This window comes from Mytilus trossulus, chromosome 11, assembly GCF_036588685.1.
Source record: "Mytilus trossulus isolate FHL-02 chromosome 11, PNRI_Mtr1.1.1.hap1, whole genome shotgun sequence".
In the NCBI taxonomy this organism is placed as follows: Eukaryota; Metazoa; Mollusca; class Bivalvia; order Mytilida; family Mytilidae; genus Mytilus; species Mytilus trossulus.
Window position 1 is genome coordinate 5,441,235 of NC_086383.1, and position 19,186 is coordinate 5,460,420.

General features: G+C 36.4%; 2 protein-coding genes across 2 annotated transcripts in view; one reads left to right on the forward strand and one right to left on the reverse strand.

Moving 5' to 3' along the window:
* The window catches only part of LOC134690669 (tudor domain-containing protein 7-like), a 74,165-nt gene that overhangs the window by 6,142 nt on the left and 48,837 nt on the right, over window positions 1-19,186 (reverse strand). The window contains exons 20-25 of the mRNA XM_063550661.1: window positions 18,595-18,744; window positions 18,017-18,115; window positions 17,450-17,562; window positions 7,930-8,590; window positions 7,195-7,278; window positions 6,251-6,352 (exon numbers count right to left, since the gene is read on the reverse strand). Coding sequence (XP_063406731.1) covers window positions 6,251-6,352; window positions 7,195-7,278; window positions 7,930-8,590; window positions 17,450-17,562; window positions 18,017-18,115; window positions 18,595-18,744 — 1,209 coding nt within the window. The remainder of the gene's footprint in view (window positions 1-6,250; window positions 6,353-7,194; window positions 7,279-7,929; window positions 8,591-17,449; window positions 17,563-18,016; window positions 18,116-18,594; window positions 18,745-19,186) is intronic.
* On the forward strand, window positions 13,457-15,981 carry LOC134690670 (E3 ubiquitin-protein ligase TRIM71-like). Its single transcript, XM_063550662.1, has one exon. The coding sequence runs from the start codon at window positions 13,477-13,479 to the stop codon at window positions 15,574-15,576; it is 2,100 nt and encodes a 699-aa protein (XP_063406732.1). The 5' UTR covers window positions 13,457-13,476; the 3' UTR covers window positions 15,577-15,981.

Genomic DNA, 19,186 nt, shown 5'->3' on the forward strand with positions numbered 1-19,186 from the left:
CAGGACCTACTCTCTTATTTATCAGCACCCTGTACCAGGCCCCTGATGTAAACTTACCAATCCAGGACCTACTCTCTTATTTATCAGCACCCTGTACCAGGCCCCTGATGTAAACTTACCAATCCAGGACCTACTCTCTTATTTATCATCACCCTGTACCAGGCCCCTGATGTAAACTTACTAATCCAGGACCTACTCTCTTATTAATCATCACCCTGTACCAGGCCCCTGATTTAAACTTACCAATCCAGGACCTACTCTCTTATTTATCAGCACCCTGTACCAGGCCCCTGATTTAAACTTACCAATCCAGGACCTACTTTCTTATTTATCAACACCCTGTACCAGGCCTCTGATTTAAACTTACCAATCCAGGACCTACTCTCTTATTTATCACCACCCTGTACCAGGCCCCTGATTTAAACTTACTAATCCAGGACCTACTCTCTTATTTATCAGCACCCTGTACCAGGCCCCTGATTTAAACTTACCAATCCAGGACCTACTCTCTTATTTATCCCCACCCTGTACCAGGCCCCTGATGTAAACTTACCAATCCAGGACCTACTCTCTTATTTATCCCCACCCTGTACCAGGCCCCTGATGTAAACTTACCAATCCAGGACCTACTCTCTTATTTATCAGCACCCTGTACCAGGCCCCTGATTTAAACTTACCAATCCAGGACCTACTCTCTTATTTATCCCCACCCTGTACCAGGCCCCTGATGTAAACTTACCAATCCAGGACCTACTCTCTTATTTATCCCCACCCTGTACCAGGCCCCTGATGTAAACTTACCAATCCAGGACCTACTCTCTTATTTATCAGCACCCTGTACCAGGCCCCTGATTTAAACTTACCAATCCAGGACCTACTCTCTTATTTATCAACACCCTGTACCAGGCCCCTGATGTAAACTTACCAATCCAGGACCTACTCTCTTATTTATCAACACCCTGTACCAGGCCCCTGATGTAAACTTACCAATCCAGGACCTACTCTCTTATTTATCAGCACCCTGTACCAGGCCCCTGATATAAACTTACCAATCCAGGACCTACTCTCTTATTTATCAGCACCCTGTACCAGGCCCCTGATGTAAACTTACCAATCCAGGACCTACTCTCTTATTTATCAACACCCTGTACCAGGCCCCTGATTTAAACTTACCGATCCAGGACCTACTCTCTTATTTATCAGCACCCTGTACCAGGCCCCTGATTTAAACTTACCAATCCAGGACCTACTCTCTTATTTATCAGCACCCTGTACCAGGCCCCTGATGTAAACTTACCAATCCAGGACCTACTCTCTTATTTATCAGCACCCTGTACCAGGCCCCTGATGTAAACTTACCAATCCAGGACCTACTCTCTTATTTATCAACACCCTGTACCAGGCCCCTGATGTAAACTTACCAATCCAGGACCTACTCTCTTATTTATCAACACCCTGTACCAGGCCCCTGATGTAAACTTACCAATCCAGGACCTACTCTCTTATTTATCCCCACCCTGAACCAGGCCTCTGATTTAAACTTACCAATCCAGGACCTACTCTCTTATTTATCCCCACCCTGAACCAGGCCTCTGATTTAAACTTACCAATCCAGGACCTACTCTCTTATTTATCCCCACCCTGTACCAGGCCCCTGATATAAACTTACCAATCCAGGACCTACTCTCTTATTTATCAACACCCTGTACCAGGCCCCTGATGTAAACTTACCAATCCAGGACCTACTCTCTTATTTATCGTCACCCTGTACCAGGCCCCTGATGTAAACTTACCAATCCAGGACCTACTCTCTTATTTATCGTCACCCTGTACCAGGCCCCTGATATAAACTTACCAATCCAGGACCTACTCTCTTATTTATCGTCACCCTGTACCAGGCCCCTGATATAAACTTACCAATCCAGGACCTACTCTCTTATTTATCAGCACCCTGTACCAGGCCCCTGATTTAAACTTACCAATCCAGGACCTACTCTCTTATTTATCACCACCCTGTACCAGGCCCCTGATGTAAACTTACCAATCCAGGACCTACTCTCTTATTTATCAGCACCCTGTACCAGACCCCTGATTTAAACTTACCAATCCAGGACCTACTCTCTTATTTATCACCACCCTGTACCAGGCCCCTGATTTAAACTTACCAATCCAGGACCTACTCTCTTATTTATCCCCACCCTGTACCAGGCCCCTGATTTAAACTTACCAATCCAGGACCTACTCTCTTATTTATCAACACCCTGTACCAGGCCCCTGATTTAAACTTATCAATCCAGAACCTACTCTCTTATTTATCAACACCCTGTACCAGGCCCCTGATTTAAACTTACCAATCCAGGACCTACTCTCTAATTATCCCCACCCTGTACCAGGCCCCTGATGTAAACTTACCAATCCAGGACCTACTCTCTTATTTATCCCCACCCTGTACCAGGCCCCTGATATAAACTTACCAATCCAGGACCTACTCTCTTATTTATCCCCACCCTGTACCAGGCCCCTGATTTAAACTTACCAATCCAGAACCTACTCTCTTATTTATCAACACCCTGTACCAGGCCCCTGATTTAAACTTACCAATCCAGAACCTACTCTCTTATTTATCCCCACCCTGAACCAGGCCTCTGATTTAAACTTACCAATCCAGGACCTACTCTCTTATTTATCCCCACCCTGTACCAGGCCCCTGATGTAAACTTACTAATCCAGGACCTACTCTCTTATTTATCCCCACCCTGTACCAGGCCCCTGATGTAAACTTACCAATCCAGGACCTACTCTCTTATTTATCATCACCCTGTACCAGGCCCCTGATTTAAACTTACCAATCCAGGACCTACTCTCTTATTTATCGTCACCCTGTACGAGGCCCCTGATGTAAACTTACCAATCCAGGACCTACTCTCTTATTTATCCCCACCCTGTACCAGGCCCCTGATGTAAACTTACCAATCCAGGACCTACTCTCTTATTTATCAACACCCTGTACCAGGCCCCTGATTTAAACTTACCAATCCAGGACCTACTCTCTTATTTATCCCCACCCTGTACCAGGCCCCTGATATAAACTTACCAATCCAGGACCTACTCTCTTATTTATCCCCACCCTGTACCAGGCCCCTGATTTAAACTTACCAATCCAGAACCTACTCTCTTATTTATCAACACCCTGTACCAGGCCCCTGATTTAAACTTACCAATCCAGAACCTACTCTCTTATTTATCCCCACCCTGAACCAGGCCTCTGATTTAAACTTACCAATCCAGGACCTACTCTCTTATTTATCAGCACCCTGTACCAGGCCCCTGATGTAAACTTACCAATCCAGGACCTACTCTCTTATTTATCCCCACCCTGTACCAGGCCCCTGATGTAAACTTACCAATCCAGGACCTACTCTCTTATTAATCATCACCCTGTACCAGACCCCTGATGTAAACTTACCAATCCAGGACCTACTCTCTTATTTATCAACACCCTGTACCAGACCCCTGATGTAAACTTACCAATCCAGGACCTACTCTCTTATTTATCAACACCCTGTACCAGGCCCCTGATGTAAACTTACCAATCCAGGACCTACTCTCTTATTTATCAGCACCCTGTACCAGGCCCCTGATTTAAACTTACCAATCCAGGACCTACTCTTATTTATCCCCACCCTGTACCAGGCCCCTGATTTAAACTTACCAATCCAGGACATACTCTCTTATTTATCAGCACCCTGTACCAGGCCCCTGATTTAAACTTTCCAATCCAGGACCTATTCTCTTATTTATCATCACCCTGTACCAAGCCCCTGATTTAAACTTACCAATCCAGGACCTACTCTCTTATTTATCAGCACCCTGTACGAGGCCCCTGATTTAAACTTACCAATCCAGGACCTACTCTCTTATTTATCCCCACCCTGTACCAGGCCCCTGATGTAAACTTACCAATCCAGGACCTACTCTCTTATTTATCAGCACCCTGTACCAGGCCCCTGATGTAAACTTACCAATCCAGGACCTACTCTCTTATTTATCAGCACCCTGTACGAGGCCCCTGATTTAAACTTACCAATCCAGGACCTACTCTCTTATTTATCAACACCCTGTACCAGGCCCCTGATTTAAACTTACCAATCCAGGACCTACTCTCTTATTTATCCCCACCCTGTACCAGACCCCTGATGTAAACTTACCAATCCAGAACCTACTCTCTTATTTATCAACACCCTGTACCAGGCCCCTGATTTAAACTTACCAATCCAGGACCTACTTTCTTATTTATCATCACCCTGTACCAGGCCCCTGATTTAAACTTACCAATCCAGGACCTACTCTCTTATTTATCAGCACCCTGTACGAGGCCCCTGATTTAAACTTACCAATCCAGGACCTTCTCTCTTATTTATACCCACCCTGTACCAGGCCCCTGATTTAAACTTACCAATCCAGGACCTACTCTCTTATTTATCCCCACCCTGTACCAGGCCCCTGATTTAAACTTACCAATCCAGGACCTACTCTCTTATTTATCAACACCCTGTACCAGGCCCCTGATTTAAACTTACCAATCCAGGACCTACTCTCTTATTTATCCCCACCCTGTACCAGGCCCCTGATGTAAACTTACCAATCCAGGGCCTACTCTCTTATTTATCAGCACCCTGTACCAGGCCCCTGATGTAAACTTACCAATCATGGAACTACTCTCTTATTTATCCCCACCCTGTACCAGGCCCCTGATTTAAACTTACCAATCCAGGACCTTCTCTCTTATTTATCAACACCCTGTACCAGGCCCCTGATGTAAACTTACCAATCCAGGACCTACTCTCTTATTTATCCCCACCCTGTACCAGGCCCCTGATTTAAACTTACCAATCCAGGACCTACTCTTATTTATCCCCACCCTGTACCAGGCCCCTGATTTAAACTTACCAATCCAGGACCTACTCTCTTATTTATCAACACCCTGTACCAGGCCCCTGATTTAAACTTACCAATCCAGGACCTACTCTCTTATTTATCAGCACCCTGTACCAGGCCCCTGATGTAAACTTACCAATCCAGGACCTACTCTCTTATTTATCAGCACCCTGTACGAGGCCCCTGATTTAAACTTACCAATCCAGGACCTACTCTCTTATTTATCAACACCCTGTACCAGGCCCCTGATTTAAACTTACCAATCCAGGACCTACTCTCTTATTTATCCCCACCCTGTACCAGACCCCTGATGTAAACTTACCAATCCAGAACCTACTCTCTTATTTATCAACACCCTGTACCAGGCCCCTGATTTAAACTTACCAATCCAGGACCTACTTTCTTATTTATCATCACCCTGTACCAGGCCCCTGATTTAAACTTACCAATCCAGGACCTACTCTCTTATTTATCAGCACCCTGTACGAGGCCCCTGATTTAAACTTACCAATCCAGGACCTTCTCTCTTATTTATACCCACCCTGTACCAGGCCCCTGATTTAAACTTACCAATCCAGGACCTACTCTCTTATTTATCCCCACCCTGTACCAGGCCCCTGATTTAAACTTACCAATCCAGGACCTACTCTCTTATTTATCAACACCCTGTACCAGGCCCCTGATTTAAACTTACCAATCCAGGACCTACTCTCTTATTTATCCCCACCCTGTACCAGGCCCCTGATGTAAACTTACCAATCCAGGGCCTACTCTCTTATTTATCAGCACCCTGTACCAGGCCCCTGATGTAAACTTACCAATCATGGAACTACTCTCTTATTTATCCCCACCCTGTACCAGGCCCCTGATTTAAACTTACCAATCCAGGACCTTCTCTCTTATTTATCAACACCCTGTACCAGGCCCCTGATGTAAACTTACCAATCCAGGACCTACTCTCTTATTTATCCCCACCCTGTACCAGGCCCCTGATTTAAACTTACCAATCCAGGACCTACTCTTATTTATCCCCACCCTGTACCAGGCCCCTGATTTAAACTTACCAATCCAGGACCTACTCTCTTATTTATCAACACCCTGTACCAGGCCCCTGATTTAAACTTACCAATCCAGGACCTACTCTCTTATTTATCAGCACCCTGTACGAGGCCCCTGATGTAAACTTACCAATCATGGAACTACTCTCTTATTTATCCCCACCCTGTACCAGGCCCCTGATTTAAACTTACCAATCCAGGACCTACTCTCTTATTTATCAACACCCTGTACCAGGCCCCTGATGTAAACTTACCAATCCAGGACCTACTCTCTTATTTATCACCACTCTGTACCAGGCCCCTCCTTGATGACCTGCATATAAATGGCCGACTTTGATTTCATCTTGTTTTAATATCTACAAAGACAAATGGACACATAAAAACTGTATCTGCCAAGAGACGTGTGCAAATTTGGAGGCAGTGAAATAATATACCCATCTAATTATGTTTTAACTGATAATATAGGGTTTTGTCTAATATAGCAAGTATAACTGTGAGCTAATGCTTACCTATGATACCCTTGCTTTAAGAAATCGGTAAACAGGAAGTTGTTGATTGATGAATCTGAACTGCATTACACGTCACAGCATGCATGTTCAAAGAAGATTGATAATAAATGTCTGGAAGCTCTTATTTGTAGCTTATATTTAGATCCTCATCTTTCATTTTGAACAATTTATCAGTATAACATGAAAATGGAATACCAGCAGTGTATTTGATGTAATGGAATACCAGTAGTGTATTTGATGAAATGTCTCTGTCAAGTCAAGTTTCAAAAGAATCAAGACTAAGACAATGTGTTTTTCACCAGCTTTGCTCTTGTGTTGTCAGTAATATGATTTTTTTTTGGACAGTCAAGTCCTTAATTAAGGTGGTACCTAACACTACAGGGAGATAACTCTGTAAAATCAGTTTTACGTTTAAACTATGTTGCCTTGTGAAGGCAATATTAAGCTTCTAAATGATCAAAGTTAGTGTTTGTCAAACTGCTATATAACTAGTTTAATTTTTCTGATAAAATGAATGGTTCAAATTTTTTCAAATGGTCAAAGTTAATACTTTTTCAAAATGTTATGGAAATTAAAGGAGCCAAATTAATTTTAGTGAAGGTGTTGGGTATCACCTTAAAGACTGAAAATCTTCAAACACAATACTCCTATTTCTAATCGCTTAAAATTTAAATCATCAACCATCTTACCTTATTTTCACAGTGTAGATTAAAATATTCTATACAATCTTTCAACAACTGGTCCAAATCAGCCATGGATCCATATGGAATACACTAAAATTATAAAAAAGAACTTTGGTTTTCCTGTTTGAATGGTTTTACCAGAGTTATCAAAATCTTTTTATATCTGCTGGTCCCTGAAGAAAAACCGCTGGACCTCACTATAATATTTCCATTACAAAATACCAAAATTATGTCCGTCCTTATTGTCATTATTGAACTTAAATTCCATTTTGTCATCAGTAACAACATCTTAAAATTTAAAAAGCTTTGGTTGAACTGTTCATGAGTAAATGGAAGGACACGTCTGGAAACCCCCTTTTTTATTCTTTCAAGAGCCATAACTCCTGAACAGTAAAAGTCAAATTCATCATTATTGAACTTGTCCTCAATTTTGTCATCAGTCTGACAACAACATGTTAAAATTTTAAAATGAAGAACAACAAATATGGCAAACAAAAACCATTAGCACCACATATATTATATTACAAGGTTTGTTTCCTTTAAAATCTGAATATCATTTCATATCTCATATTTTATTGACCAACTGACAATAATTATAAAGCAGTAAGAGAAACTACAATACAAAACATTTGTGTGCTTAAAAAATGAGAAAAAAGTTCCTGGTATATATTCTGGTTAATTACTATTTGAGGATTTCAGTAGAAAACTAAATCTTATAAAGAATTGTTCTGATATACTTACCACAAAATTTGTAGGATCAAATACTTTAGATACATGACAATCGATATAATCTCCCCTCTCTGGAATATCCAGGGGCTGAGGAAGTGGGCGTTTCCAATACTCCTCATGATCCCACAAAGATGTCTCATCATCAAATTCCACTTCTGGAGCCCCACCCCCTTGACTAGATTTCTTCCAGGTATACAAGTTTTTACCTTCTGAATCAGGGGATTGTGATTGTGATGTTAACTTGATATTATCACTTAATTCATCAGAAGAAGTCACATTTTTCTTTGTGCTAATTTTAACCATGTTACTATTTTTATCCTTCCTTTTTTTCATTGCTCCTTTGACAGGAACAACCTCTTCCTCTTCCTCAGTTTCCCATGATCCTTCAGAATCACCATTTTCTTCTTCTACTTCCTCCTCTTCATTAATGTTCGAATTAAGTTTTTTATCTTGAAATATTTTTAGCGAGTTTAAAGCTTGTTCTAAATTTTTGGATTTATTTGATAACCCTTTCACTGGTGAAGTTTCCGTTGATATTGAGGCTGGTTGATAGTCACCCTGAGCCATCATTCTGGCTTCTGTTTCCTCCATTACTGCTGTTGCTATGACTTCATTGATATTGACATCCTCGTCATTGCCAGTGTCATAAAGTATCACAGATAAACCTTCATCTCTGAAAATACAATAATGAACATGGTATAAATAAATGATAGTCATTACCAATGTCATAAAGTATCACAGATAATTTTGCCGTGAAAAACTAAGTCCATTTATAAGTAAACTATGGAAAAACAGATACAAAATTTTAACAAAATTTCCATCTAAATACTAGCTTATGATCATAAACAAGCTTCTGTCCAAGTGTGGTACAAATCCAGGATAGTTTAAGAAAATTATTGAAATTTTAAAATCTTTAACCACAGAGTCAATGTAATGTTTCCTGGCAGAAACTAAATCTATTTATAAGTCAAGTACAGAAAAACAGGATTTTGTTTTACCAAATTAACTTCTGGATACTATCTTATTATAATAAACAAGCTCATGAAGCTTCTGTCCAAGTTTGGTATACATCAGGGATAGTTTAAAAAAGTAATTAAAAATTCAAAAAATTAACCACAGAGTGGATAATTGTGGATGCCGCTGCCGCCGCTGACAGTTTATAATCAAATTTACTATCAGACAGAACTTTAACAGAGCAATATATCTGACGTCATAAGTCATAAACTTCCAGTCAAAACAGAAACCGTATTACACCAACCCACTGTCCAACCGGTTGTTTTTCATGGTCCCGTTGCCGTCCTGTTTATACAGGTTTTACTGTACTAATATTTTAACAAGGAACAAAGAAAATAGATAAGAATTTTTATGATGAAAACATTGCTTAAGGTTCATGTTATTTTTCCTTATTATTTCAGTATACAACTTACTTACTCTCCTTACACATTCATTGGCTTAGTTTTAAGCACACATTAATTTCTTATCAATTTTTAAAAATTTAAATCTATACAAGATTCAAATAATCCTTGTTTTTTTCTAATTAATAATTGATTAAATTTATTTCCAGTAGGGATGTGCGACACCAGCAAGCCACAAGTTTTTATTTCCATACAATTATATAGATTATATCTGAAAAGACATATTCTATATCAGGTCTAAATAAACTATGATTTCACAAACCTATTGACAATACTATGTAACAGCTGTTTCTTACACAACCTATTTCATTAATTGTATTATTGAATTACAATAGTATTAAATACACTTTTTATTGAAATATATCATATCATTCTTTGATAGCATGATTTAGCATCCATTAAAGTACTGTAAATTCAGAAATTATTGCGAAAAATGCGACAGGGTTTTGATTGCAATAATTTAAACATGCATTTCAAAATTGGTCATATGAATTAAACAGGATTATTCTCAATATCGCAAAAATTATAAACGCATTTAAGTCTCAAATGTCTAAATCGCAATAATAAATGCACGCCATAATTTCTGAATTTACAGTAATTCATTTTGAACAACTATAACTGCTATTTCATTTCTTTTGCAACATTGATTTTTGATTTAAAAATGGAATCTGTTAACATTTTTTCAGTTTGAAACCATCTACAATTAATTCAGAAATAATTGAATTGACATGTATTTATTGTCGCAAAATATGTAACAGGTATATAATTGCATTAATTTAAACTTCCCTTTTGAAATTAAACATGATTTTTCTCAATATTGCAAAAATTAAATCGCTTGCATTTTAGTCTAAAATGACAAAATGGCAATTATAAATGCATAAAATAATTTCTGAATTGGCTGTATCCAGTTGACTAGATCCTCAATATAAAGAAGATATTATCTTATATTGCTGTAAAATTCAGAAAATATTGCTATGTTTTTATCAATGCGAAAAATTCCACAAAGTTGCAATATTAAAAATTTCAGTAGTGATTTTTATGCCCCACCTACGATAGTAGGGGGGCATTATGTTTTCTGGTCTGTGTGTCCGTTCGTCTGTTCGTCCGTTCGTCCGTTCGTCCGTCTGTTCGTCCTTTTGTCTGTCTGTCCCGCTTCAGGTTAAAGTTCTTGGTCAAGGTAGTTTTTGAGGAAGTTGAAGTCCAATCGACTTCAAACTTAGTACACATGTTCCCTATTATATCATCTTTCTAATTTTAATGCCAAATGAGAGTTTTTACACCAATGCCACGGTCCACTGAACATGGAAAATGATAGTGCGAGTGGGGACACATTCTTGTTCTTTACAAATTTTGCTGGTGGCATCTCACATTTGAACCAAGAATTGATGATTAGCAAGTTAATTCATGTATTTAGTTCTGAATTTTCAGTATATATACCAAAGGTATATGAGGGTCACCTCAGCCATAATCTATCATTTTCATAACACCTGGATAAGATTATTGCACTTTGACCAGGTATATAAAGGTAAATATTAGCTGCCCTTTGATCATATTTATCTATTGCAAATACATGTTCTTACAAATCTTGTTGATTACAGATACAAAAATATGTCCTTCGTTATCGATAGCAGGAAATTTGCTTATTTAAACCAATCATGTTTTGTTTGTTTCTCCTTCATTAATGAAGTAAGATTAATAAGGTACAAATGTATATGTAATACATGTATCATTACAAACAAGAATGTGTCCATAGTATGTGGATGCCCCATGCATATAAATATTGCATGCTCAAGAAATTAATTGAGTTTGGAACAGTAGATTCAGACTACCGTAATATATTTTCTTTCATAAAGATCTTTACTTTGAATAAACAATAATTAGACCGTTAGTTTTCCTGTTTGAATAGTTTTACATTAGTAATTTTGGGCCCTTTATAGCTTGTTTTTCAGTGTGAGCCAAGGCTTTGTGTTGAAGGCCGAACATTGACCTATAATGTTTTACTTCTATAAATTGTTATTTGGATGGAGAGTTGTCTCTTATTTATGATAAATGGTCGATTGTCATGTTTGATTAATGTCCAGTGGCAAACCTAGATACCCTTTGATTAAATTTATCATTTAAATACACACCCATTCAAATATTGTGTATTATAGATACACAGTTATGTCAATGAATACAAATAGCAGGAAACTGATGTATAAAACTTTAAACTATGTTAATAGTAAATACTAGTCTATTATTTAAATGTTTCTCTACATGGTGTGTTAAATATAACTGCTATCTACTAGCTAACTGTAAACCAACTTATTTACGCTGATACTTTATTTCATGTTTAGAACTTTCGAGTCCATTTCGTGGTGATTTTATTTTATGTTAATTTCTTATTAACTTGATGTAGTTAAATAAGGGAAGATCCATTAGTTATACATATCACAACAATTTAAATTGGCGTTATTTTTCTAGAAAGTAGCAAAAATATAATTTGCTTGCAAAAATGAGTTGGTTTACAGTATGTATAGGGCAACCATACAGCCTTCATTAATGAGAAGAAAACCCCATACCATAAGTCTGATATAAAAAAAACAACGTTGTGGGACAGTTTGAATTTCACAATGATATTGCTGTGTGACGTAGAGATAAAGATCAGCAATTAGTTAAATAAACTCATCATACATGTCATAGATACCAGGACTAAATTTTGTATATATGCCAGATGCGCATTTCGTCTACAAAAGACTCATCAGTGACGCTCGAACCCAAAGCCCTGTTTCTTCTCTTTTTGTTTGTTAAGTGCAATATGGAATTTGTTTCATGAATTCATACTCCTTGTTCATGTTGTTGATTCTAAGAACTTAATATTTTCCATTAGAATACAATGGTCTTTCTAGTTTAATGCTGGATTATATACAGCTATTTTGAAGAATAAATTCAAATAATTTTACAAGTTTGAATAAATATTTTTATTTATCAATTGTATCATACTTTATATTGATAATTGTGACATATGTTAGTAGGATACAAAACAATACTGTATTAAAATTATGCTTAATCCAATGTATCGAGTTTTCATCAATCCGAATAATTTAGTTAAAAAAATTTGGGTTTTATGTATAGAAAAAATTAACATACTAAAATTTCTATATTTATCAATAACTGCAATTGATGTAAAATTATTGATAAGTATATTTGATGTTAGGTCGACCAGAGTCCAGCTGACACACTCAGGTAAGTAACATCAGGTATAGATTACTTATCCTCATATACATCTGGGGTTCAATAAAGGGAAATATAAAGGGAAATAATTATCTGTCATCAACAAAAACCTTAAAATATTTCCTTCTGATATCAAAACAATTTACATATCATGAATCTATACCAATCAAATAATATTTAAAACATATATATAATAAACTTTTTTAAATTGCTAGATATAAGACCCTTATTATTGCCCCATTGAACTATCATCAGCAGAAAAATGTTGTCCTCAGTATTGACTAATACATACTGATGTAGCAGGCATGTTATCATATGTACTGAGGAAATTAACTTGTGTAAGTCCACGTCTTCATAAAGTTTACAATTTTTCATAACATCTGAGACTTTAAATTGTGGATAGAAAAAACTTGAAAAAGGCGCTAAATGTGAACTTACAAAAACTTTTCTCAGGTGCCGCTTCAGTGGGTAGCAGAAAAATTTAACAGAAATGTTCAAATAGGCAACAGAAATGTGCAACATAAAAACTTTTAGGATTCATTCTGTGTGAAGATGCTACCAAAAATATATGACAAAATTCTCTTTTTCAATTTGACCAAAATAGCAGAAGTTTGAACAGGGCTACTAGATAGTCTTTATTGAATTGTACACCATTCTGATTAGAAAAAATCCTGAAGAATTCAACATATTAACTCAGAGTTCAGAGAAAAGACATTTCGGATCTATAAGGACCCTTTCTGACAAAGAACATCTCAGGAAGTATACTATATACCTATAAACTATCACAAATGTTTAAATGTGAAACTAAGGCTTACAAGTGATTCTTCTGAGGCATAATATTAGAACAATTAGCCGGTGCCTGTAATGGGGTTAGTGCTGACAAGGGATATATTCTGAAGCATAATATTTGAACAATTAACCGGTACCAGTAATGGCTAGTGCTGACAAGGGGTATCTTCTGAAGTGTAATATTTGCCTAGATACATTACTATCACCTAGAGCTCTCCCATGTTTACATTCGTTCTGTGAGGAATGTCTTAAGAAGCATATACATACTGTCAAAGTTTCTAAGGGTACATCTAAAGTCCAGATACCTTGTCCAACATGCAGAACACCAACATTAATACCCAAGGACGGTGTCAGGGGATTTCCAAAAGATTTCCGTATAAATCAACTGAACGATATTTTAACGGCCACAGAACAGGAACAAAAAACACAAAAATTTACTTGTGAGTTATGTGAAATGATTGCCCTAGCAACCAAATATTGTTTTGAATGTAAAAAGTATTTCTGTAACACTTGTAGCATGAAACACTGTATGTCTAAAGTTTTAAATTCTCACATTCTTAGTGATGTCTTTAACAGAGATGAAAATATAGGGGTCTGTGAAAAACATAAGAATGAACCAATCAAATTCTTCTGTAGATCATGTGACTTTGGCATCTGTCTCCATTGTGTATTAGGGGACCATGAACAACATCTAATTTCATCGCTTGATGATGTAAATGTGGACGAGAGGGAAGAGCTTACATTTTGTTTGAAACATGTGGAGAACCAAATATCTTTTCTTAAAGATCAAATTTTCAATATAACCTGCTTGGAAGGTAAAAACAGGAGTAGCTATGTGGATGAAATCTACTCTGATAGGACAAAGCAATTGAGACTGAACAAAACACAACTTTGTCATCCACAAATAAAACAAAACCAAAGTTTACAGAAAGAGAAAGATAGATGTCACATGTATTTACAACAGTTTGAAACAATTCAAAACAATCTGCAAAATATAATAAGAAATGGGAATTCAAAATATCTCAATATTTCTCATTCTCAAATTTTGCATGAAATATTGAATATAAATGTGAAGATAGAACCTGTTATGCCTGGTGATGAAATCAAAGCAGTTGCACACAACAATTGGAGACCTGGAAATTTTCAAGACAGTAAACTTGGAGTCAGCTACAGTAGCAAACGCCCCTTTTTTCCCCGAAAAGTACAAATTCCAGGAGCAAATAACTCTTTACAATCTTCCTTTGTGAGGGGAAATAACTCTTTACAATCTTCCTTTGTAAGGGGACATAACTCATCATATACCTGTCAGGTGAAACCTAAATATAAAAGTTCTTTTGCTGACCAGAATCCATTAAATAGATGCATTTATCGTTTATCAGCACTGTCATTACCAAGGCAACCATATGATCCAGCAAAATACCAAAATGAAAAAACAAAGAAGGTAAAATTCCTGTTTAAGATTGGAGGCTATGGACAAGCTCCTGGATGTCTCAATCTACCATTTGGGATTTCATTTCTTAAGAACGATATTCTTGTGGTAGCAGAAAATGGATCAGGACGCATTCAAAAATTTGATTCATTTGGAAAATCTTTTGAATGCATTCAGTTGAAATCTGGATATCCAAGGTGTATAACCACTGGACGCAACAATGAAATTTACATAACCGATGAATTTAATAAATGTGTCAAAATGGTCAGCAAAGAAAAAGAAACAATTATAACTCGTTCTATTGACAGCTTACACTTTCCTTACGGCATTGTGGCCCTTGACGATGGGACACTTGCCGTTTCTGATATGATATATGAACGACTTAGTATTCTCAAACCTTCAGGAGAAATAGTTTCACAGTTTGGTTGCTATGGAAACAACAACTCATCCCTTAACAACCCTTCATATTTAGAAACTGACAGAGAGAATATATTTGTTTCAGATTCAGGTCACCATCAGATTAAGATGTTCAATAAACATGGAAAATTTTTGCAAAAACTGGGAGACTTTGGATCAAATATTGGCGAACTGAAATATCCAAAAGGTATAGCAATAACAAGAAAGGGAGAAATCATTGTTGCTGATTCTGGAAATAATCGAGTGGTAATGTTCTCAAAGACAGGAGATACTGTTACAACTCTATTAGACATAAACGACATTATAGATCGGCCAATCGATGTCGCCTGTACACCGTCAGGATTATTGGCTGTGGCTATCACAGACAGACATGAAGTGAACGTTTATAAACTGTGATCAGGAATTCTATGACATTAAAGATCGTCCAATCGATGTCGCCTGTACATCATCGGGATTAATGGCTGTGGCTAATACAGACAGACATGTAGTGTATGTGTATAAACTGTGAACAGGAATTCTATGACATTATAGATCGACCAATCAATGTCGCCTGTACACCGTCGGGATTATTGGCTTTGGCCATAACAGACAGACATGAAGTGTACGTGTATAAACTGTACTAATAAATATGTACAGGAACTCTATGATATTCAATGCAAAAGAGGATACAAAAAGATGCATAGAAAGTATAATACATTTAGACATATCATGAACAGTGGAAATATATACCTGCACACATGTTATAATAAAAAGCAACAAAAAAATAAGATGAAATTGCAAATAAATACATGTAGGTTAATGTTTTATGCAATCGCTTTAAGAATTGCAAATAAATAGGTTAATGTTTTATGCAATCGCTTTAAGAATTGCAAATAAATTGGTTAATGTTTTATGCAATTGCTTTAAGAATTGCAAATAAATAGGTTAATGTTTTATGCAATTGCTTTAAGAATTGCAAATAAATAGGTTAATGTTTTATGCAATTGCTTTAAGAATTGCAAATAAATAGGTTGATGTTTTATGCAATTGCTTTAAGAATTGCAAATAAATAGGTTAATGTTTTATGCAATGGCTTTTAGATAGTTACGTGATCTAATATTGTTAAGGGAAGTTATTGTTAACTCTTATAACTTGACATTATTTAATAAAAAACTTTTTAGCTTCTTGCTATAAAGGAACCCACAGAACCATGAGGAAATCTTTTTTTTTTTAATTGCAGATTTTCACATTTTTGCTTTTGAGATCTATCTAGGTCACTTAACATGCTTAAAGAGGTGCTACGTTTTGCATTTACATATATCTATAAACTTCATTAGATTTGTAAAATGGGTATATTTATCTATTATACATAGTTGTTCATAATTTTAAATCATTTTGTGATTTTGTACAACTGGAAGCAAATTTGTTTCTAATAAAACTTTTTGTTTTGTTTGTGTCATTGAATTTAATTGGTAAACAAATTGCTAGATTGTTTGTCTCTGCATTGTCAGAATCTATAACGAATCAAAGTATCGTGGGACAAATTATTGATAAACAGGAGGAAAGTTAATATGATGATGATCACATGTAGAATAATAGGTTGTTAAGTTTTTGATACTGACTATATCATGTGGAATATATAGACGAGCCCGATAGGGCGTGTTAAGATATTCAACATGATATAGTCAGTATCAAAAACTCAACTACCTATTATTCTGTTTATCTGTAATTATGACGTCACACAATGTTATGACGTCACGCAATGTATTGCCTAATATTTTCAGTGATACAGCGAGTACGTTGATACTCAAAAATATTAGGCAGTAAGATCAAAGGAAAAATATATGAATTACCGATAAATTATTATCATAGTTAAATATGAATGTACAGTCAACCTGGCTTAAGAGACAACATGTATTAGGCAAAAACCTGTGTTATAAGAATCATGAATTTTAGCTGTAGTGCATTTCATATAGATTAAACCTGTATTAAAAGATCACTTTTTTGCTCTCCCTGGGGTGGTCTCCTAACACAGGTTTCACTGTATATCTAACTACATGTACCAATAACACAGTGGCGAATCCAGGGGGAGGGTTCTGGGGGTTGAACCCCCCCCTTTTTTTTGGACAATCAATGCATTTGAATTGGGACATATAGTTGGAACCCCTCCCTTGTCCTGGGTTGGAAACCCCCCTTTTTTAAATGGCTGGATCCACCCCTGACACATTAGAGTGTAGAAGCTACAAATATACATGCAACTTTAAGCAAAACAAGTAAACACAACACATACCTTGAGATGATTTCAGCCACACAAGTTTTAGCCAGAGCTAAATCTAACAGTTTGTCTACAGTTGTTGGGTTGGTGGCTATTTCCTCTAAACCATACAAAGAGACTTCTATTGCCTACAACCAAAAAAGATACATACATTATTATATGTCAATGACAATAAAAAAATAAATACCATCAAGAGGTCAACAGGTGCCTGCACCAAGCCAGACAGGTGTTCAGTATTCGAGGGGCCGTGGTTTTAGAAAATTGTTATTCAATCTTAATCATTACCTTTGACTTAACACAGCAATTTTGTTAAAATATTGTCTTTTAGAATTAATCCATTCTGGGTAATATTTTCAAACGTTTACATCAACGTGTGGTTATATCTATAATTGAGAATATATTTGAACCTAATATAAAAATCAGAAAGCTGTGATGTGATTGCTAATATAACAGCTATCCATAAAACTCCAAATGATGTATATTCATTCAACTATGGGTCACCATAAGGCCTTAAACAATAAGCAATTAACGTTTCTGTATCATGACAGTATGGTATGGTATGGCATGGCAGACATGGCTTACCTGGTATGGCAGAAGTTTGTTGACTGCAGGATCTAGAGTCTTCAGTTGACCTTTGTTGACCTTCTCTGTATCACCATGGTCTAAGAAGTAGACTTCTATCTGTATACAAAAAAAACCATGATCAAATATAAACACAAAAAAACTCATACCATATACCATAATGTGGCATAGAAAAAACTTAAAATTAGTCTTTTAAAAAAACAAGAATGTGTCTATAAACAGACATCCTATCCACACTTTAATATTCTATGTTCAGTGGACCATAAAATTGGAGTAAAAACTCTAAATTTGGCATCAAATCATATCATAGGGAACATAAGTTTAAAGTTGATTAGACTTCAACTCCATCAAAAACTAAGCTACCTTGACCAAAGAGTTCAATCTGAGTCCAAATGGATAAAGGAACAAACGGAAACACAGACCATAAAGCACAATGCCCCATGCTAAGTGGGGTAAAAAAATTATATGCATTCATAGAAATGAACTCATAACCTATAAATAACATCACAATTAGCAAGTGACACTGTAAACTGCACGAAATATCTACAGATAGCAAATATATCTAAAACAATACCTACCGTAGTGTCATCCATGATAGATAATACTCTGACTCTGTGGTATAATTCATCTATCAGTGCTATGTATAGACCGTCTACCTCCACAGAACATACTGTTGAACAGGTTTGGTAACTCTTTTCTAATTCATTGTCAAATTCATCAAGTTTTTCCTATAAATCATAAATCAAACACTGAATAAAATGTTTACAATCAAAGTGCTTGTAAGCACTGAGGGTAAAGATTGCTTCAATTTATCAGTAGGAAGTAAAATTAAGTACTGTAAACTCAGAAATTATTGCATGCATTTAATATTGCGATTTTGTCATTTTAAACTAAAATGCGTTTTTCATTTTTGCGATTATGAGATAAATAATGTTGAAATCATATAAAAAATTTCAAAATGCGATTTTTAATTATTGCGATTATAACCCTGTCGCATTTTTCGCAATAATAAAAACATCCCAATAATTTCTGAATTTACAGTATTGCATTGGTTGTAATTGATTAAACAGCAATTCTATACAAAGGAGGATAATTCTAAGTCTTAAAGATGTCATGCAAGAGTTCTTTACGTGTAGAGAGCTTGACACTCATTCCACTTGAGGCATCAGA